A 22295-nucleotide genomic window follows, 5' to 3' on the forward strand; every position below is an offset into this window, starting at 1 on the left:
AAGCGTCTGCCTGCAATGCAGGAAACCTGGGTTCGATCCCTGGGTTGGGAAGATCCCCTGGAGAAGGAAATGGCAACCCACTCCAATATTCTTGCCTGGAGAATCCCATGGATGGAGGAGCCTGGTAGGCTACAGTCCACGGGGTCGCAAAGAGTTGGACATGACTGAGCGACTTCACTTTGCCCATTCTGCTGTGACTCTGCCCAGTAATGGCCAGCCTGGGAGCTGACCCCAGCATATCTGATCTCCTGAGATGAAATGCTGCATGAATTTGATGTAAAGGTCAAGACAAGGATGGGTTGGAAAAAGACAGTATCTTCTATTAATTTTCCTTCTGTCTTGTTTCTACCTGCTGTTCTGAAGCTGTATTTGGAATAAACATTAGGCCTTGTGAAAGAAATTTTACAAAGTATGAGTTCCTTTTTTATGTTATGGAGTGCAAATGAGGAGGATATAGGTGTGTTGCTCCAAGCTGAAAAGGTCCAGAAAGTTCATTCACTCAAGCTTCCTTTGAACAAGTAGCCAACTTCCCACCTCCCAATGCTGTCCACATCTTACTCTGGTAATTTAAAATTCTATGATTCCTCCTTAAAACATTTTAATGTTTAAGGACCTTTCAGAGTTCATTAAACTTTATGCTTAATAGAATTCCCTCCTTTCCATGTTAGCCACTAAAGTCTGATTCCTATAAATGTGTAAATCCCAATTGTATCTCTCTCTACTAAAGCTGTGGTATCTGCTTGTTTTCCCCAAATTCCTGTTGGATAAACGTCATGCAACCACTTGCCTTTTCTTGATCTTTATCCTTGTCTGACCCCTTAATGGTAGTTAGGTCTTTTCTTTCCCCTCTTTCTGCAGGGGTCTCCCCTCAAGAGCTGCAAGTTTTCAGTTTCACAGTCTTCCCTACATCGTCTTTCAAATCTGTCCCACACTCAGTCTTACTATGCTTGCTTTTCACTTACTCCCTTACCATTTATAGAGAAGTAGTAATACCAAAATAATAGGATTTGTGAAAAATACCTAGAAAAGTGATGTTGTTTATAGAAAAATTTTTTTAAAAAGTCATCTTAATTCACATTTAAAGTTTTGATAAAATTATGAAATGAATTACTTTTATTAAACTTTGGAGTAAAGTTTATATGTTTTCCCTAGGGATATATTTTTTTAAAGAGGGGAAACCAGAGTAGGTGGTTGAAAATAGAATAAATCTTTACCAAAAAAAAGATGACCTAAAATATAGTGGATATGAACATATTTCTTTTCAGCCCTAAATATGACAAATGGGAACTCTAGTTTGGAAATTAGGTAAGCTGATGTTTTTTTATAATCTTTTTCTCACTAGGAAAAAGAGAAAACTAGTTACACACTAGATTAGATGATATATACTCATATAGCTATTTCCAGGAAATAATCAAAATATTTTAACACTGGATTAAGGATGATACAAGATAAAATCAGTGTACAGTGACCAAGAACTCACTGTCTCAAAAAATGCTGGTTTTAGTAGATGTATCATAATAATTCAGCCTGTTTTCAAAAGAAAATTTAAGAATTCCAAAAGTACACAGAATATATCAAAAGCCAAAGACAATAATAAATATAAAAATGTGATTTAAAAATTTGTATCCATGTAATTCAGAATACTTTCGAGTTTAACATTAATTTCTAAGTTGGTTATTTGCAAATGATAGCTGTCTTGGATCATGTTCTCCAAACAGACCCAAATATAAGTGGTAGTGAGCAAGAGCTTTAGTGAGGTAGAGCTTCCCCAAGACAACAGGAAGAGAGAGGGAAACCGGACCGTGAAGGAGCACATGCCGACCCGAGGGGAGCCTCGGCCTGGGAATGTGCTCGGCCCCTAGACGAGGTGGCTGGGCTGTGATGCCCCCGTCCCCCTGAGCTCTCGCCCCCTGCTGCATTGCCCCCAGGCTCCTCCGAGTCTCTGCAAGTGTGCCGAGTGCTCCCGGAGGCCAGCGACAGTCAGGGTCAGTGCTTAAGAGAGAATCATGGCTGTGTAATATTCCATGGTGTATATGTACCACAGCTTCCTTATCCATTCATCTGCTGATGGGCATCTAGGTTGCTTCCATGTCCTGGCTATTATAAACAGTGCTGCGATGAACATTGGGGTGCACGTGTCTCTTTCAGATCTGGTTTCCTCAGTGTGTATGCCCAGAAGTGGGATTGCTGGGTCATATGGCAGTTCTATTTCCAGTTTTTTAAGAAATCTCCACACTGTTTTCCATAGCGGCTGTACTAGTTTGCATTCCCACCAACAGTGTAAGAGGGTTCCCTTTTCTCCACACCCTCTCCAGCATTTATTGCTTGTAGACTTTTGGATAGCAGCCATCCTGACTGGTGTGTAATGGTACCTCATTGTGGTTTTGATTTGCATTTCTCTAATAATGAGTGATGTTGAGCATCTTTTCATGTGTTTGTTAGCCATCTGTATGTCTTCTTTGGAGAAATATCTGTTTAGTTCTTTGGCCCATTCTTTGATTGGGTCATTAAAAGAATTCATTTGAACCAGTCCTAATGAGATGGATGAAGCTGGAGCCCCTTATACAGAGTGAAGTAAGCCAGAAAGATAAAGAACATTACAGCATACTGACACATGTATATGGAATTTAGAAAGGTGATAACGATAACCCTATATGCAGAACAGAAAAAGAGACACAGAAATACAGAACAGACTTTTGAACTTTGTGGGAGAATGTGAGGGTGGGATATTTCAAAAGAACAGCATGTATACTATCTATGGTGAAACAGATCACCAGCCCAGGTGGGATGCACGAGACAAGTGCTCCGGCCTGGTGCACTGGGAAGACCCAGAGGAATCGGGTGGAGAGGGAGGTGGGAGGGGGGATCGGGATTGGGAATACATGTAAATCCATGGCTGATTCATATCAATGTATGACAAAACCCACTGGAAAAAAAAATAATAATAATAAAAAAAAAAAAAGAGAGAGAATCATGCAGGCGCTGGGGAGTGCTGTCCAGTCAGGAAAGGGGACTGGCAAGCATCAGGGTGGGCATCAATCACGTTTCCTACAGGAAGTTCACTAGGATTTCCTGGTAAGCCGGACATGACCCTGGATTTAGTGAACTTTTTCTGTTATTTACAGTTCTTGATATGAGTAGCTGGCTTCTTTATGTGTACTTGCGTTAAGCTGATCAACAGTCACATAAAAAGGAGTTTACCTCTGATGAACTTAGAGCACACAGTCAAGGCCTTAGGAACGATGTGTTCACTGACTCAGTGACTATTCTTCTTCTAGGGACAATTTATTAAGCATGTTACTCTTCACTGGACATATCCAGTCCTTATCCCTACACACGAACATTGGAAAGAGCTTTGTTGGCTTCCTTTTGTCTTGCCAGAAAATGAAAAGTGATCTTAAGAAGGAAGTCTTCTTTGAAAAGAAAATGACAAGTTATTGTATACTTGTCAACTTCAAGTATCTCAATTTAGAAGCGACATTAACTCCTTGCATGTTCAGGGTGTCACGTGAGATTAAGAGGTCACCGAAACGCTAGGGTTGCTGCTTTTCCCACATCCCATACACCCTGATATGTTCTGTTTTCCTTCTGTTTGTTTTAAGATATTGTCTATCTTCACTTTTGATTTTCTCTTTGATTAAATTGTTGTTCAAAAGTGTGTTGCTTAATTTCCAAGAGTCACAGATTTAAAAAAGCTTTAGAATATCCTTCATGAAGCCATAAAAATTTTATTAAATCTTACAAAAACAGATGTGTGGTTGCCAGAACACTGGGAGAGTCATGGCAAGATAAAAGCAAACTTTTGGACAGAAATATTTGTGATAATGTGTTGGAATGAATAGCTGAGGGAGAGAACATGAGACTCTCTGATTTGATATTATTAATACAGTGTGACTACTAGGGAAAGCAAGGACAAACGACGTTTTTGTATACTTCAGAAAATTTAGAAGTCATCATACATGTCATGACTGTGTGATTGAAAAGAAAAGGTAGTACCTCGATTACCAACCGGCTACAGGGCTGAATCACAACATCTGGCAATAGGCCAAACATCTTTAGAAGCTCTCTTGACTTATCCAGGCTCTAGGGCATGATAAGGAAATCACTGCTTTAATCTGTAATGATACTGATGCTACTGATAAACTCAGTAGTCTGAAGACGTTTCTCAAACAGTCTTATTATCAGTTCTCTCATTGCTTTTGGGACTCTGATGCAGTTATTTCATATTACATGGATATAGGTAATTTGTCCAGCATTCTACAGAATGTTTTACAAGTTCTAGCCCTGGTGAAGTAGCCTTCTCTATGGACAGCTGTTGTCTCCATTTAATATCTAGGACAGAGGTTCTCAAACTCTGATTGCTTCTGAATCACCCCAAAGCTTAATTAAAATACAGATTTCTGGGCCCCACCCCAGAGGTTCAGATTCAGTAGGTCTAGGGTAGGGCCTGAGAATTTGCATTTTGCACATATTCCAAGGTGATGTTGTTGCTGATCTGACTGGTCCAGGAACTGCATTTTAAGAACTACTGGTTTAGGGAAATGAAAGAGTTTAGGTCATGGAAGCAGATAAACGGTATGCTCAGATATTCTAGTAGGGTAAGAGTAAGAGACTAGAAGCAGGTTGAACTGCAGATAAAAAGCTTGGCTGGCTGTTCAGCCACAGGGAAATAGGTGTAGACCAGAGACAACATGTTAGATGATTTAAGGGGAAAATCTGACTATGTTTAAATTATCTGGACTTTTCAAGTGGAAACAGCTTGTATGCCTGATTAATCTATATCATTTCCATATTTCTTTGCATGTCTAAGAGACATTTTATGGAGATTGGATTTTATGCTCACCTAAATATCCATAAAGATAGTTTTCTACATTTATGAAACTATTTGCCAAATGATAAATGCTGTTTCTAGTTCATCTGATTAGCCTGAAATTAGGACTTTTGCTGAGAAAGGGCATAATAGAAAAATTTGACAATGCAATATTTATCACCATAATACAATTTTTAAAAAACCCTGAGTCTTTAGCAAATGCAATATGATTATTTGTCCATAAAAATGCCATGAATCCCTCCTTGGGATGCCTGTTAATAGATATGAGCTAGGAAAATAAAACATATTTTCATAAACTTTCATTATACTCCTGAATATATCTCTAGTATATGTATAGATTTTCCTTGTTGATTATAGTCTTCTTCTCAGTTTTAAAAATAATAATCAAATAAGTTTAAAGTAAATCCAGTTACTATCCATTTAAGTCTCTCCAGTTTTTCATTCATCATTTTAAAACATTGCTAAAATATATTTTCTGATATTATATGCTCTAGATCTCTTTTCTCCCATAGTCTTATATGTGTGGAGTTATAAATGTGTCATTATAAACATGTATGCTGTTAGAATTAAGTTTTATTAATGTTCTATCTTAATAAAAGGTTTGGTGCTATGGGTGTAATTTTATGTTCAGTTGCATTAACTTTCAACTTAAGCAGCTTTTTTATTATTAGATGAATATATAAAAGTTTTTCAGAGAGTTGAAGAAGGAAGTTAGAAGGAGGAAATTTAACTGTTGCATAACAAGGGGCTGAACTATTTTTCCGGTTATGTACAAAGGAAAGTTAAGTAGGTATTTGCTAATATACTTCACATACTGTGACCCAGTTTCACAGCCTCTTTAAACTTCTGTTATGTTAAAGACATTTATCATGAGAATCATGATAAAGAACCATTTATCATGATTCTTTTTTTTGTACATGAATAAAGACACATGTTCGTTTTCTACTTGTATTATTCTGTTAATATTCCTGCTATTTTTTAATACTGAAAAAGATTTCTTTAGTGAAAAAAAAATAGATCTGGGGGAAAATGAGTTCTTTTCCTATCCTGTATTCAGTCTCCGTGATCTTTGGCAATGGATATATTTTTCTCTGGAACTCAGTTTCCTCACCTATGATCTCCTCCAGTACCAAAAGTCTACGGTTACATTACAGACAATGTTTCCTGTTGGATGTATTAGAAAAGATGACAACTTTGCAGTGATTTTTATGCTGGGGAGAGTGCCAAGATATGTAAAGTCATTTCCATTTTAATTAAATGCCCTAGAACGTGGAAACAATGGGATAGTGATTTAGTTACCCACTGCTGCATAGCAAATGACCACAAACAGTGGCTTGAAGTAACTCACATTTATTAATATTATCTCAAAGTTTCAAGTGGGTCAGGGTCTCATCTGCTTAGTCTCACAGGCTGCAATGAAAGTGTCTACTGGGCTGTGTTGCCATTTGGAGCTAGAGTTCCTTTATCAGACTCATTCATGTTGTTGCCACAGCTGACAAAGTTCTGTGGTTCTTTGTCACCATAGGACTGAGGCCCTTAGCTCTCAGAGGCCTTCCCTTTCCAGAGACAATACACGACAGAGCCAGCACATGAGCATCTCTACAGCTTCGAGTCTATCACTACCGGTCACTTCTGAAGGACTCACCCAGGATGTCTTTGTTTTAGTTAAATTTAAGTTATCTGTTCAGAGATTTCATGACACCTGCAAGATTCCTTCACATTTGCCACATAAGGTAACATAATTGTGGGAGGGAAGAATAGCCTTTGCTGTATTCTGTTACCTTGAAGCAAGTTGTAAGTCCTGACCACAGTCAGTGGGAGAGGTTTCCACAGAGGCATAGATGTCAGCGGCAGGAGTCCTGGTGGTCAGCTTGGAATTCAGCTTGCTAAAGGTGGGCAGAAAGTTGAGATTTGTGATGCACTTATTCAACGGATGATCAGTAGTCATTGAAGGTCTCTGTTAGTTCTTCCATCTTCAAAGTAGAGGAACATGATGCTAATGTTATAGTTGTGCAGTCAAGACCAATGAGATAATATGCACAAATTATCTTGCAATTCTTGGCACATTGTCAGTTCTCTATTACTAGTTAAAATTATTATTATTGTTGTCATATTAATTATACTACTTGATTTTGGTTCCTTTTGTCTCACTCAATAATTTTTCAGTTTTATTTGATTGGCTAAAAGCTATGTCAGTACTTATAACACAGTTCATAAGACATGCTAGTTCTCATGTTCTCCATTTCAAATATTAATTTTATTTTGCATTTAACTGTGACACTGAAAGTCAGACACCTTTCCAAGCTGACTCAGTGTTTAATGAAATATCTCAAGCACTAGATTTTCATCTTTGTTTGTTTCTTGTTTGCTTTCTGTGTCTGTCTTCTAGGTGCTTTACTCACACGTCACCGGCTTTTCTTCTGGGGTCCTTTCCCTTTCACTTGGCATGGCAGCTATTGCCAGCATAAGAATTTATATGGATGCAGGAGTCCCTGCTAGCTAAGTGGAGATCTCAGTTTAATATCTCAGTAGATTAAACAACAGCCCACTGAGAAAGATATTGATAGCATTGGCATCTCTGTTTGATACACAAGGATTTAAGGAACAGGCATCCGTAGTAACTGACTTAATAGTACACAGATTACGAATGGTAATTCCAAGAGACAACTTCAGTGTTCTGTCTTCTAGTTCTATGAAATTTGCATGATATTAAATGAATTTTTAAAATAAAGAAATCCAGATGTATAGTCTTTCTCTTTCCTCTTCTGTGGCTGGTATTGGTGACCTGGGCATCTCATTTCCTTGTGTGTTTCCTACTGAGGCTCCATTGCAGACTGTGGGGGGAAAGACAACTGAGGCTGGGGAGCAAAGAAAACGAGAGACCAGGTGAAGGTGGGTGCAGGGGATTGTTTTAAGAGGTATACTAAACAGATTTTCACTCTCTCAGGGATGAAATCAAGTTAAAGAACACAGAGTCTATTTTATCTGCTTCTCTTTAAATTAAAACACTTAAATGATGCTCAAGTTGCTTAATTTAAACATTGGACATTTTAGGGGGTTGGCAGCCAATAAAACATATTAATGTCTTCTACTTTTGGTAAATCGAGGTTGAACAACTTAATGAATATAACACATGGGCAATTATACATACCCAGCCATTAATATCTTCCCTGTGTAATGTTTATGACTGTAATTGCTGCTCTGATTATATATTGTGTGAACTTGAAGCACATTATTGTGTTGGATGACTAATAGAATTTGGTGGCAATGCATAGAAATTGGTATTCTGGAAGAGGGCTGAGTTTTAAATTGCATTCTCTTCTGAGTTTGCAGTGCATTTCATGACTCATCTACCTCACAGTGTGTTGATGGCTGATGAATTGAAGTCTTTTTGCTGAATAGTAAACATCAGAGACAGTTTGGTCTTCTCCTAGCTTTCCTGACTCAGTTTTCTCATCACTAATTCAAAGTATCAAAACTAAATCATTGATTACTGTTAATTGACTTTTGTCCATACTGACCTAGAGAGAAGGCACATTTGTCAATACATCAGTGTATGTACTGGGGGTGCTAGGAATGTGGTCTCTAAGCTATGCAGGGGCCATTGTGTGCCTTGGAAATAAAAAGGGGTCTGTTCATTCTTCATTGACTGTTCCAGGTAGATCATAGGCCTTTGGGCACCTCAACCCTCTTTCCTTGTTGGGTGGGCTTAGAGGTGAGAGAGAAGGACACATTTTCTTCTTTTATTTTGCTAAATGTCTTTAATGTTACAAAGTGTAACACAAAAGTTGTATAGTGTAGCTATTTTCATCAAAAATCAATGATTGCTTAAATTTACAACAGGGATATTTATTCTATGGAGTAAAATCTAATGGTAAGGGCACATTAGAATAAGAGATAGTGGCTTTTGTCATTCAATAGTTTATCTTCAATAAATAAAATCTGAGCCTAAGTGATTCACCATTAGTCACACTTTTGCTTTTAATAGATGTAAATTTTTATTTGCCCATTCCGTATATAAAGAAGTGACCATTTTAAATTTTCCCTGCAACATAATATAACATATAATGCATAGTTTTATCTCTCATGTTTACCTAAAAAGCCTATAATAGCAATTCTGTGAATTAGTACATCAGCGTTTTCTGTTAGGGTCCATGGAACAGCATCACAGGAGGGCATGTCAGAGATGCGGGTTCTTAGGTGCACCCAAGTCCTGCTGAACTGGAGATGCTGATGAACGATGCTCAACCGGTCTATGTTTTACACATGTTCTAGGTGACTCCAATGCCGTCTTTGAGAACCACTGATGTAGAAAGTTTTATCATACTCATTGTATAGATGATACAGTTGATGCTCACTGTGGTCTGATGATTGCACAAATACATGACTAGTTCATTTGAGGGCCCTTCCTCAAACCCAGGTATTAAAAATCATGGGGCCTCTGTTTCTTAAAGAAAATAATAAAGAAATAGTGAATTCCATAGACCTGGAAAACAGTCACTCTTAAATGAATTGAGAAAGGGGCCATTTCCTTGCTTTCTCATCATGAAAGTGGGTTGTTAAAACTATTAACACTAGAAAATTAACCTAGAAAGAGTTTTAATGACACAAGTAACATTTTTGCAGTCCCTCCATTGTATTCCTCATTTTCTTTTAAGTGGAGTGCAAATAGGATGTAGTTAAATCCCAGAGGGGTGGCTGTTGCATGTTAATAGAAGTGGGAGACTATTTTAATCATGTCTTCCTAGCCCAGTGAGTCTGTGGATAGATTTCCAACAGGGTCTTTCACACACATCATTGCCCATGCTCAGAGTGCCCTGTGGTGGTTTTCTTGCACACACAATTTTACACACGCTGCAAAGAAGTTTCTTAGTTGTTGTGGGATCAAAATGAATGTTAACTACCCCTCTGTGACTTGGGAAGTGAATGTTTCCTCTTGAGCTGAAAGCAAAAAACAGTGTTCATTATCTGTAATAGAAAAGTCTATAGAATGATGCCTGCTAAGCTCTATTTCTTTGTGAACTCAATTTGGGCTTTGTGTGTAAAACAAATAAGTAAAATTTAAGTCTATTGTTTATTCAACCAGGAGGAATTTCCTTGAATAGAAGATGTTTGGGTGCAATTAGGGTGTGATTTTTATTCTGCATATATATAAAACATGATGCTACATTTATGGGAAAAAAAAAAAAAAAGCTTGAAAAACATGTCAGTATTTCATGAGTAATTACAAAGAGAACATGCAGGTAACAGCTGTTAAGTTTGGAAGTGATTGGTAAGTCTTCATGCACTTCTGCTGTGTGTCCAGAGTGACTTGTTTTCTGCTCAGGACTCCTGCCTCTTTGCCTTTGCAACTGCTGTTTCCTCTCCCTGGAACCCTCCCCACAAAACGCAGAATTATAAGGCTGGCAAACTCCTTTTCATCCTTACATGTTGGCTGAAAAGATGCCATAGCCCTTTGTGGTCCACCGTCTGCAGTGCACTTTGAAATGTCTTCTTTAGAGTGTAACCATTAGCTTTGTGCATGAGTGTCTCTTTATGTTTTGAGGTGTCATTCCTCAGTATCTAGTCTGTACCTGACACATTGCAGCATTCAATAAATAATGCTTCCATGAATTAATGGTGGGCGTTTCCAAATGGATAAAGTCTTCAAACCAGCATCTCCTCTATGCACTGTCATTTTGCCCAAACTTCTGAGTCTCAGTGAGGAAGCTGGAATCCCTAGAGCTGTCAATGCCTTATCTCTTTACTTTAGTCAGTTTTACTTCCTATCATCAGTTCAGTTCAGTTCAGTCCCTCAGTCGTGTCTAACTCTTTGTGACCCCATGGACTACAGCACGCCAGGCTTCCCTGATCATCACCAACTCTCAGAGCTTGCTCAAACTCAGATCCATCGAGTCGGTGACGCCATCCAGCCATCTCACCCTCTGTCGTCTTTATTCCTAACACCTTGACCTTCATCTGGTCTCTGTGTCTCAGCACTCCACTCAGTTCTTGTCTTTTAGATTAAGTTTCTTCAAGCTAGGTTCTCTTCCTGTTTCTCCTCTTTCAGTAAATGTTTTGGCTGCTGTTATCATGAAGGTGAAGAAACCTGGGCCAGATGCCCCACCTCCTATCTCCTGAATCCTCTGTATGCCTCTGCCTGGGTGAAGTCTTAAGTCCCTCATTTGAGAGATGTTGGTTCCTAACTCTCACCAGGTGACCTTTGATACTGTGGATGGTGCATCCTTGAGGGAAGCATGATGCCCACTACTCCGTCCTGCAAGATCCTTGCTGGTTTTGCTACCTGTCACACACCACAGTTTGGCAGGGTCTCCACAGAGTCACGCATAGTAATGGGTTAAGGAATTCACTAAAATGGGGGAAGGCAAATTGCGAAGGCCAGTGTGAATGAAAGCAGAAAAGGCATTGTTTGCTGTGCTCCCTCCTGCTTGTGGTGAGCTGTGCAGGGCCCAGGGTTCTGTTGGACCCGCTGTGGGGTTTGCACCCCAGTGTAGAGACTCCATCACATCTTTGACCCTTATTGTCTTGCAATCATGAAATCAACCTTAGACTCAGGAAAATAATCAGACCATTTTGCACCAAACGTTTGGAGTTGGGGTCAGCCATTTGAAGGGATTGGCTGGGAACCTCAGGTGCTGGTCCTGATAAAAGTTGGGACCTATGAGAAATTACCGCCCCTCCTGTGAGGGTGCAGCACCTCCCGCCGGGAGAAGGGGCTTGGAGGAGCCATCCCAAAGGCTCCTTGTCTAGCACACAGCTTGTGTGTCTCTGCTCACTGCACCAGTCTCCTCTGGCTGGTGGCAGAGTGCTCTGTGTAACTCGGAGATGTGCATGTCCCAGACTCCATGGCTCAGTGTCCCTAGCCAGACTTCTAGGGTTTCTATCCATTTACTCAAGTCCATTTCTGGTCTTCTCGCTCCCTTTTCTTCATATGTTTCTTCATATGCTCTTCATTCCCACAGTGGAATTCTGCATGCTGCCTGTGTGCGCCCCCTTCCTGCACTGCCATTGTGCCTTCCCTTGGGCTTTTCCTCACTCACTCTATTTTTTTTTAATTAATTTATTTATCTTTTTTAATTGAAGGATGATTGCTTTACGGAATTTTGCTGTTTGCTGTCAGACCTCAACATGAATCGGCCGTAGGTGTACACAGATCCTCTCCCATCCCTCTCTCCCTCCTTTGCGTCTCTCTCTCCCACCTGCTTCCCACGCACTGTCCTCCTTCTCCCAGCAACTAAGGGTCACAAAGACCTCAAGGCTTTGCTCAAACCTCTGGCCCTCTCTTGGCTGGACGTTTGCCATGTGGGCCTCCAGCTGGGGAGGTCTTTATCTCCTCACTTCCCTTCTCCAGTCTCAGTGACTCCTCACAGAATTTTTTTTCTGAGCCTCTAGGGGAAAAGTAATCTTTTCTTTTTAACCCCCCTCCATCATAGCAGTTAACTTTAAAGTTGGCCTTAACACACTCTCCCTTGTCTTATGCGTATATATATTTACTTTGCAAGTCCATTCAGAGAAGCTGCCATGTCTTATGTGTCTTGTATCCTGGAGTAACTTGAATATTATAGTCATTCAATAATATATAATGAATAAATGAAAACATAGGCCCAAGGGGTGTGTGCAAAAGGCTTGGGGTGCAGGTATGGGAGGCATACCCATCTCTTTAGCTTGGCCACATGGGCTGGGTATGGTGTGAGCTGGGGGTGGTACCTCCTCCCACCCCCAACCCTAACCCCTCACTCCACTCACAAATCCTCAAAACACTCAGAGTGACTCTCAGGAATATATTTCAACAAGGGAACAGGAAGGCCTGACTCATCATGACTTAGGAATGGCTTATAGGATAAACTGGGGACCCAAACCATTGTACTTTCAAAATGTATTATGATATATGAAGCTGAGAACTAGCAGGTAGCTGTCTTTTTGTTTCCATTCCCATTCCATTGACAGGCAGTGCATGTAAGAGGAGAAAAATATCCCAACTGCAGGGAAATTTTCAGGCAGGTCTCAAGATAATATTATTTTTAAAGTGATGTCAATGCTATGAAACAAAAGAAAAAAGATCTGTGTGGATGCTCAACGATCTCACACTTTTGCCTTCCAGGAGACGGAGCTGTTAGATCTCAGCCTTGTCAAAGACGCCAGATGTGGGAAACATGCCAAGGCGCCCAAGGTAGGAAGTGGAGCGTGCTGTACACACCAGATGCTGCCTTGATTATTTAGCTGTGTCATGGTATCAATTAATTGCCCCAATTAAAACTTTCTCTGTTGTAAATGTTGTAAAATGCAATAAAACAGCCAGTCCTTCCAGAAGCCAGTATGTCCAAACAGTACCATTTTTTATAAAAGATGGAAGCAATGAGCAAATATAGAATCAGTGGACATAGGACTTGCTTTATGCCCTTGTTTTTTTTTGTTTTGAAAAAAATATTATACAAAAGTTACTGGGTAATTCTAAATACTCAAAATGTGCTTTAAAGTATTTGAAAAATTCCCTGAGCCTTATAAGCATACGTGAACCCACCTTTTAGACAGATAAACAGGATCTTTTGGCTCAAAGATTTTGCAGTTGGAGTCATTTCATCCCCAAAGCCAGAGTGTCAAATCTTTTTGCAAATGTTCCAGTGAATACCCACAGACATTGGGATCAGTTATGTGGAATGTCAACTTACTTGGGTTTCAAAAGCTTACTGAAGAAGCATCTAAAGCAGTGTTTGCAATTTATTTAGTTTTGGAAGATTGTTTTAAAATGTTGAATATAGGACTTCCCTGGTGGTCCAGTGGTTGAGACTCCATGCTTCCACTGAAGAGGGTGCAGGCTTGATCCCTGGTCAGGGAACCAAGACTCCGCATGTCATGCGGTGTGGCCCCAAAAAATGTTGAATAAAACATTATGTATATTTTTAAATTTTAGACTATCTGGTAGGGTATAATAGCAGGATATATTGACTTGTTATCAAACTGGGAAACTACACTTTAGTGTATTTAAATTTTAATACTTTAAGGACTTCTTCTGTAGCACGGAGAGAATGTTGGCAAATAGGGAAGTACGGGTGCCATTCAGGGACTTGCCTCCTCCCATAATTGATATAAAACTAGCGATTTTCTATTTGAGTATCTACCTGCAATTTTTGTATTATTCCTTAAAAGTCAAGACACATACTTTGACATCAAAAATTATCTGTTGCTGTGGAGATGCAGTGAGGAAAGTCACCTAGTGATTGTCTTCAGATACCTAACAGTGTGGTAGTTGCTGGCAAATTTTGTCATAGAGCAAACAGCCAAATACTGCTTTTATTGCTGAAGAGGTTAAAATGACCTGCAGGAAAATGTGGTAAATGAAAAGAAAGAAAAATCAGAATTGTTTTCAGAAAGGTTTCTGTGTTTCACCTGAAAATCGTCCATTATTTGCATCAATCACTTAGAAATATGCCTGCAATGCAGAAGACCTGGGTTCGATCCCTGGGTTGGGAAGATCCTCTGGAAAAGGGAAACGCTACCATGCACTCTAGTATTCTGGCCTGGAGAATCCCATGGACTGTATAGTCCATGGGGTCGCATAGAGTCGGACACGACTGAGCAACTTTCACGCACTCGCTCACTCACTTAGGAATACAATGGTATTTCAGTAGTTTGGTCTTTTATTTTTGTATCAAGCTTATTGTCTTTAATGTTTTGTTGATGATTCAGAATTGTTCAGTTTTCAGGATAGACATTTTATTCTTCTCTCAAGATTTTAGACAGGTTTCACATAAGCCTATTAGTTCCAAGAACTATACTGATAACAATTACAAATGTTATCTTTTAATACAAATTCATTGACCTAATTTGACGTTTCATGGTCATTATTGGCTAAAGTCAGTTGCCTACCCTCTATTGGACCCTTTTTGTTTCCAGGCTTTGGAAGTTCAAGTCAGTTCCTCTGGCACACAGAGACCTCCCTTTAGGTGTGACTGTCTTACTGCAGCCCACAGCCTACTTAATTTAAGTATTTCATATACGGACACAGTTTGATAAATGTCTACTGCATGTTGAGAAATGAACGGCACTCGGGTATGTATTCTGCTTGGTTGATAAACCTAAAATGCTACCCTTCATGACAGATTTCAACCTCAGAGTACTCTGGCTTTTAACGTTTGTTCAGCCTAGGTTTGTGTTCCCTATTTTTTTAATCCACATTCTTGATTTTTTTTACTTTACATTCCTTGCTGGTGTTCAAGCATCTCCACATACTTCAATGTTTTCAAGGCCAGTTTCTCTGCCTGTTGTTGTGGTTGTTCAGTTACTCAGTTGTGTCCAACTCTTTGCGACCACACGGACTTTAGCATGCCAGGCTTCCCTATCCTTCACCATCTCTGGAAGCTTGCTCAAATTCATGTCCATTGAGACAATGCTGCCATCCAACCATCTCATCCTCTGTCATTCCCTTCTCCTCCTGCCTTCAATCTTTCCCACAATCAGAGCCTTTTCTCATGAGTCGGCGCTTTGCTTCAGATGCCCGAATACTGGAGCTTCGGCATCAGTCCTTCCAATGAATATTCAGGACTGATTTCCCTTAGGATTGACTGGTTTGATCTCCTTGCAGTCCAAGGGACTCTCAGGAGTCTTATCCAGCACCACAGTTCAAAAGCATCAGTTCTTAGGCACTTAGCCTTCTTTATGGTCCAACTCTCACATTCATATATGACTACTGGAAAAACCATAGCTTTGACTATACAGACTTTTGTTGGCAAAGTAATGTTTCTGTTTTTTAATATGCTATCTAGGTTGGTCATAGCTTTTCTTCCAAGGAGAAAGTCTTTTAATTTCATGGCTGCAGTCACCATCTGCAGTGATTTTGAAGCCCAAGAAAATAAAGTCTGTCACTGTTTCCATTCTTTCTCCGTCTATTTACCAGGAAGTGATGGGACTGGATGCCATAATCTTCATTTTTTGAATGTTGAATTTGAGACAAACTTTCACTCTCCTCTTTCTCCTTCATCAAGAGGCTCTTTAGTTCTTCTTCACTTTCTGCCATAAGGGTGGTGTCACCTGAATATCTGAGATTATTGATATTTCTCCCAGAAATCTTGATTAAAACTTGTGCTTCATCCAACCCGGCATTTCACATGATGTACTCTGCATATAAGTTAAATAAGCAGGGTGACAATATACAGCCTTGACATACTCTTTTCCCAATTTTGAAACAGTCCATTCTTGCATATCTGGTTCTAACACTTCCTTTTTGAACTACATACAAGTTTCTCAGGATGCAGATAAGGTGGTCTGGTATTCCCATCTCTTGAAGAATTTTCCACAATTTGTTGTGATCCACACAGTCAAAGGCTTTAGCATAGTCAATGAAAGAGAAGTAGATGTTTTTCTGAAATTCTCTTGCTTTTTCAGTAATACAATGGATGTTGGCAATTTGCTCTCTGGTTCCTCTGCCTTTTCTAAATCCAGCTTGAACATCTGGAATTTCATGGATCACATACTGTTGAAGCCTGGCTTGGAGAATTTTGAGCATTACTTTGCTAGTGTGTGAGATGAGTGCAACTGTGCAGTAGTTTGAGCATTTTTTGGCATTGCCTTTCTTAGGGATTGGAATGAAAACTGAACTTTTCCAGTCCTGTGGCCACTGCTGAGTTTTCCAAATTTAGTAGCATGTTGAGTGCAGCAACTTAACAGAATCATCTTTTAGGATTTTAAGTAGCTCAACTGGAATTCCATCACCTCCACTAGCTTTGTTCTTAGTGATGCTTTCTAAGGCCCACTTGACTTCACCTTCCAGGATGTTGGGCTTTAAATGAGTGCTCAGACCATCATGGTTATCTGGGTCATCAAGATCTTTTAATAATTCTTCTGTGTATTCTTGCCACCACTTCTTAATAGCTTCTGCTTCTGTTAGGTCCATACCATTTCTGTCCTTTTTGGTGCCCATCTTTGCATGAAATATTCCCTTGGTATCTCTAATTTTCTTGAAGAGATCTCTAGTCTTTCCCATTCTTTGTTTTCCTCTATTTCTTTGCACTGATCACTGAGGAAGTCTTTCTTAGCTCTTCTTGCTATTCTTTGGAACTCTGCATTCAAATGGATATATCTTTCCTTTTTTCCTTTGCCTTTCACTTCTCTTCTTTTCTCAGCTCTTTGTAAGGCCTCCTCAGACAACCATTTTGTCTTTTCCCATTTCTTTTTCTTGGGGATGGTTTTGATCACCACCTACTGTACAGTGTTACAAACCTCCGTCCGTAGTTCTTCAGGCTCTCTGTCTATCAGATCTAGTCCCTTAAATCTATTTCTCACTTCCACTGTATAGTCATAAGGGATTTGATTTAGGTCATACCTGATGGTCTGGTGGTTTTCCCTACTTTCTTCAACTGAACTCTGAATTTTACAGTAAGGAGTTCATGATCTGAGCCACAGTCAGCTCCTAGTCTTGTTTCTGCTGACTATAGTGCTCCGCATCTTTGGCTGTAAAGAACATAATTAATGTGATTTCAGTATTGACCTTCTCGTGACGTGCTTGTTAGAGTCATCTCTTGTGTTGTTGGAAGAGGGTGTTTGCTATGACCAATGCATTCTCTTGGCAAAACTTTGTCAGCCTTCCCCTGCTTCATTCTGTACTCCAAGGCCAAACTTGCCTGTTACTCCAGGTATCTCTTGACTTCATACTTTTGCATTCCATTCCCCTGTGATGAAAAGGACATTTTCATAGACCCGTTCAACTTCAGCTTCTTCAGCATTAGAGGTTGGGGCATAGACTTGGATTACTCTGATACTGAATGGTTTGCCTTGGAAAGGAACTGAGATCATTCTGTCATTTTTTAGATTGTACCCAAGTACTGCATTTCAGATTCTTTGTGACTCAATTTCTTCTAAAGGATTCTTGCCCACAGTAATAGATATAATGGTCACCTGAGTTAAATTACCCATTCCAGTCCATTTTAGTTTGCTGATCCCTAAAATGTCAGTGTTCACCCTTGTCGTCTCCTATTTGACCACTTCCAATTTGCCTTGATTCATGGACCTAACATTCCAGGTTCCTGTGCAATATTGCTCTTTACAACCTCGGAATTTACCTTCACCACCAGCACATCCACAACTGAACATTGTTTCTTAGACACTAGATAATAATAATAAAATGAATACTTCATATCATCGTTGTAAGGGTTAAATCAAATAATTCATTAGCAAACCACTAGCAGCAGAGAAGTTCTCAAATTTAAGTGCTTATAGAATTCCTGGGGAGTTTTAAAAAATGCTGATCCTTGTTTTCTACTCCCAGAGATGCTACAAGAATCTAGTTAATATATGTAGTGTGGACATTGGGTTTTGTTTTGTTTTCTTTAATTAAAAAATTTTTTTTTATTTTTTTCATTTAGTTTTATTAGTTGGAGGCTAATTACTTTACAGTATTGTAGTGGGTTTTGCCATACACTGACATGAATCAGCCATGGATTTACATGTGTTCCCCATCCCGATCCCCTCTCCCGCCTCCCTCCCCATCCCATCCCTCTGGGTCTTCCCAGTGCACCAGCCCCGAGCACTTGTCTTATGCATGCAACCTGGGCTGGTGATCTGTTTCACCCTTGATAGTATACTTGTTTCAATGCTATTCTCTCAGAACATCCCACCCTCGCCTTCTCCCACAGAGTCCCAAAGTCTGTTCTGTAAATCTGTGTCTCTTTTTCTGTTTTGCATATTGGGATATCGTTACCATCTTTTTAAATTCCATATATATGTGTTAGTATACTGTAATGGTCTTTATCTTTCTGGCTTACTTCACTGTGTATAATGGGCTGCAGTTTCATCCATCTCATTAGAACTGATTCAAATGAATTCTTTTTAATGGCTGAGTAATATTCCATTGTGTATATGTACAAGAGTTTCCTTATCCATTCATCCGCTGATGGACATCTAGGTTGCTTCCATGTCCTGGCTATTATAAACAGTGCTGTGATGAACATTGGGGTGCATGTGTCTGTTTCAGATCTGGTTTCCTCGGTGTGTATGCCCAGGAGTGGTATTGCTGGGTCATATGGCAGTTCTAATTCCAGTTTTTTAAGGAATCTCCACACTCTTCTCCATAATGGCTGTACTAGTTTGCATTCCCACCAACAGTGTAAGAGGGTTCCCTTTTCTCCACACCCTCTCCAGCATTTATTGCTTGTAGACTTTTGGATAGCAGCCATCCTGACTGGCGTGTAATGGTACCTCATTGTGGTTTTGATTCGCATTTCTCTGATAATGAGTGATGTCGAGCATCTTTTCATGTGTTTGTTAGCCATCTGTATGTCTTCTTTGGAGAAATGTCTGTTTAGTTCTTTGGCCCATTTTTTGATTGGGTCATTTATTTTTCTGGAATTGAGCTGCAGGAGTTGCTTGTATATTTTTGAGATTAATCCTTTGTCTGTTGCTTCGTTTGCTATTATATTCTCCCATTCTGAGGGCTGTCTTTTCACCTTGCTTATAGTTTTCTTTGTAGTGCAAAAGCTTTTAAGTTTCATTAGGTCCCATTTGTTTATTTTTGCTTTTATTTCCAGTATTCTGGGAGGTGGGTCATAGAGGATCTTGCTGTGATTTATGTTGGAGAGTGTTTTGCCTATGTTCTCCTCTAGGAGTTTTATAGTTTCTGGTCTTACATTTAGATCTTTAATCCATTTTGAGTTTATTTTTGTGTATGGTGTTAGAAAGTGTTCTAGTTTCATTCTTTTACAAGTGGTTGACCAGTTTTCCCAGCACCACTTGTTAAAGAGGTTGTCTTTTTTCCATTGTATATCCTTGCCTCCTTTGTCGAAGGTAAGGTGTCCGTAGATACGTGGATTTATCTCTGGGCTTTCTATTCTGTTCCATTGATCTATATTTCTGTCTTTGTGCCAGTACCATACTGTCTTGATGACTGTGGCTTTGTAGTATAGTCTGAAGTCAGGCAGGTTGATTCCTCCAGTTCCATTCTTCTTTCTCAAGATTGCTTTGGCTATTCGAGGTTTTTTGTATTTCCATACAAATTGTGAAATTATTTGTTCTAGTTCTGTGAAGAATACTGTTGGTAGCTTGATAGGGATTGCATTGAATCTATAGATTGCTTTGGGTAGTATAGCCATTTTCACAATACTGATTCTTCCAATCCATGAACACGGTATATTTCTCCATCTATTTGTGTCCTCTTTGATTTCTTTCATCAGTGTTTTATAGTTTTCTATATAGGTCTTTTGTTTCTTTAGGTAGATATACTCCTAAGTATTTTGTTCTTTTTGTTGTAATGGTGAATGGTATTGTTTCCTTAATTTCTCTTGCTGTTTTCTCATTGTCAGTGAATAGGAATGCAAGGGATTTCTGTGTGTTAATTTTATATCCTGCAACATTACTGTATTCATTGACTAGCTGTAGTAATTTTCTGGTAGAGTCTTTAGGGTTTTCTATGTAGAGGATCATGTTGTCTGCAAACAGTGAGAGTTTTACTTCTTCTTTTCCTATCTGGATTCCTTTTACTTCTTTTTCTGCTCTGATTGCTGTGGCCAACACTTCCAAAACTATGTTGAATAGTAGTGGTGAGAGTGGGCACCCTTGTCTTGTTCCTGACTTTAAGGGAAATGCTTTCAATTTTTCACCATTGAGGATAATGTTTGCTGTGGGTTTGTCATATATAGCTTTTATCATGTTGAGGTATGTTCCTTCTATGCCTGCTTTCTGGAGAGTTTTTATCATAAATGGGTGTTGAATTTTGTCAAGGTTTTTTTCTGCATCTATTGAGATAATCATATGGTTTTTATCTTTCAATTTGTTAATGTGGTGTATTACATTGATTGATTTGTGGATATTAAAGAATCCTTGCATTCCTGGGATAAAGCCCACTTGGTCATGATGTATGATCTTTTTAATATGTTGTTGGATTCTGTTTGCTAGAATTTTGTTAAGGATTTTTGCATGTATGTTCACCAGTGATATTGGCCTGTAGTTTTCTTTTTTTGTGGCATCCTTGTCTGGTTTTGGTTTTAGGGCAATAGTGGCCTCACAGAATGAGTTTGGAAGTTGCCTTCTTCCGCAATTTTCTGGAAGAGTTTGAGTAAGATAGGTGTTAGCTCTTCTCTAAATTTTTGGTAGAATTCAGCTGTGAAGCCATCTGGTCCTGGGCTTTTGTTTGCTGGAAGATTTCTGATTACAGTTTCGATTTCCATGCTTGTGATGGGTCTGTTAAGATCTTCTATTTCTTCCTGGTTCAGTTTTGGAAAGTTATACTTTTCTAAGAATTTGTCCATTTCTTCCAAGTTGTCCATTTTATTGGCATAGAGCTGCTGGTAGTAGTCTCTTTTGATCCTTTGTATTTCAGAGTTGTCTGTTGTGATCTCTCCATTTTCATTTCTAATTTTTTTTATTTGGTTCTTCTCCCTTTGTTTCTTGATGAGTCTGGCTAACGGCTTGTCAATTTTATTTACCTTTTCAAAAAACAAACTTTTCGCTTTGTTGATTTTTGCTATGGTCTCTTTTGTTTCTTTTGCATTTATTTCTGCCCTAATTTTTAAGATTTCTTTCCTTCTACTAACCCTAGAGTTCTTCATTTCTTCCTTCTCTAGTTGCTTTAGGTGTAGAGTTAGGTTATTTATTTGACTTTTTTCTTGTTTCTTGAGGTAAGCCTGTATTGCTATGAACCTTCCCCTTAGCACTGCTTTTACAGTGTCCCATAGGTTTGGACATTGGGTTTTGAAAAGTAAATTTGTCACAAAATTTGAACACCACTGCCTGAACTTATCACTACTATATAATAAGCACTCATTAAGTAGTAACCACTATCATTGCTATTATCATCATTATTTTTTATTTATCATTATTTAAATTTCAAAAATTTAAATTTAAATTAACAGAATTCAGTTACATTTCACTCAAACTGGAAAAGATTATGTTGTAAAAACTGTTTGGAGCAGAGGCTTGGCTGAAAGGGACTTCGTGGATGGACAGGCAAGAAAGAATTAGGTTATTAATACCAGATTTAAGATCTTTAAATTGCAAAAGAAAATCTTATCTTGAACTGGATAAATGAAAAGTTAATTTATTAAAAATGATTGGAATGTGTTGAACAATTCAATGAAATTTCTGAGTTTGCATCGAGTCTCATTCAGCTGCTCAAGAACTGTTACCAAGAAATAGATGTCTTTTTCTTTCACTGGACTGGCTTCTAAGGTGCTGGAGGGAACTCCTTTTTCCTCCTCAGGGTCCTCGTGGTGGCCATCTCTGTATACCACCCCTGGCAGCACCCAGCTTCCCACACTGTAGCAATTCTGTGTAGCAGGCACCAACAGAGAGGTTAGCTTCCTGCAGAGTATTCCAGAAAGACAGAAGCATAACCACTTCCTAGAAGGAGGCATTTGGTCTGGAGAAAGAAGCCTCCGTAGGAGGGGACCATTGTGTTGGCGAGGCTAGACGCAGCAGGATGATGATTAGTGAGAAAAGTTGGGAAGCTTAGGACAAGAAGATGATGCAACATGGAGAC

At 39.2% G+C, this 22295-nt stretch overlaps 1 protein-coding gene across 2 annotated transcripts in view; it reads left to right on the forward strand.

Moving 5' to 3' along the window:
• The window catches only part of PLCB1 (phospholipase C beta 1), an 827705-nt gene that overhangs the window by 252862 nt on the left and 552548 nt on the right, over positions 1-22295 (forward strand). For both annotated transcript variants that reach the window (XM_061125923.1, XM_061125924.1), the window contains exon 3: positions 12933-13001. In XM_061125923.1, coding sequence (XP_060981906.1) covers positions 12933-13001 — 69 coding nt within the window. The remainder of the gene's footprint in view (positions 1-12932; positions 13002-22295) is intronic.

This window comes from Dama dama, chromosome 23, assembly GCF_033118175.1.
Source record: "Dama dama isolate Ldn47 chromosome 23, ASM3311817v1, whole genome shotgun sequence".
NCBI classification, from domain to species: domain Eukaryota; kingdom Metazoa; phylum Chordata; class Mammalia; order Artiodactyla; family Cervidae; genus Dama; species Dama dama.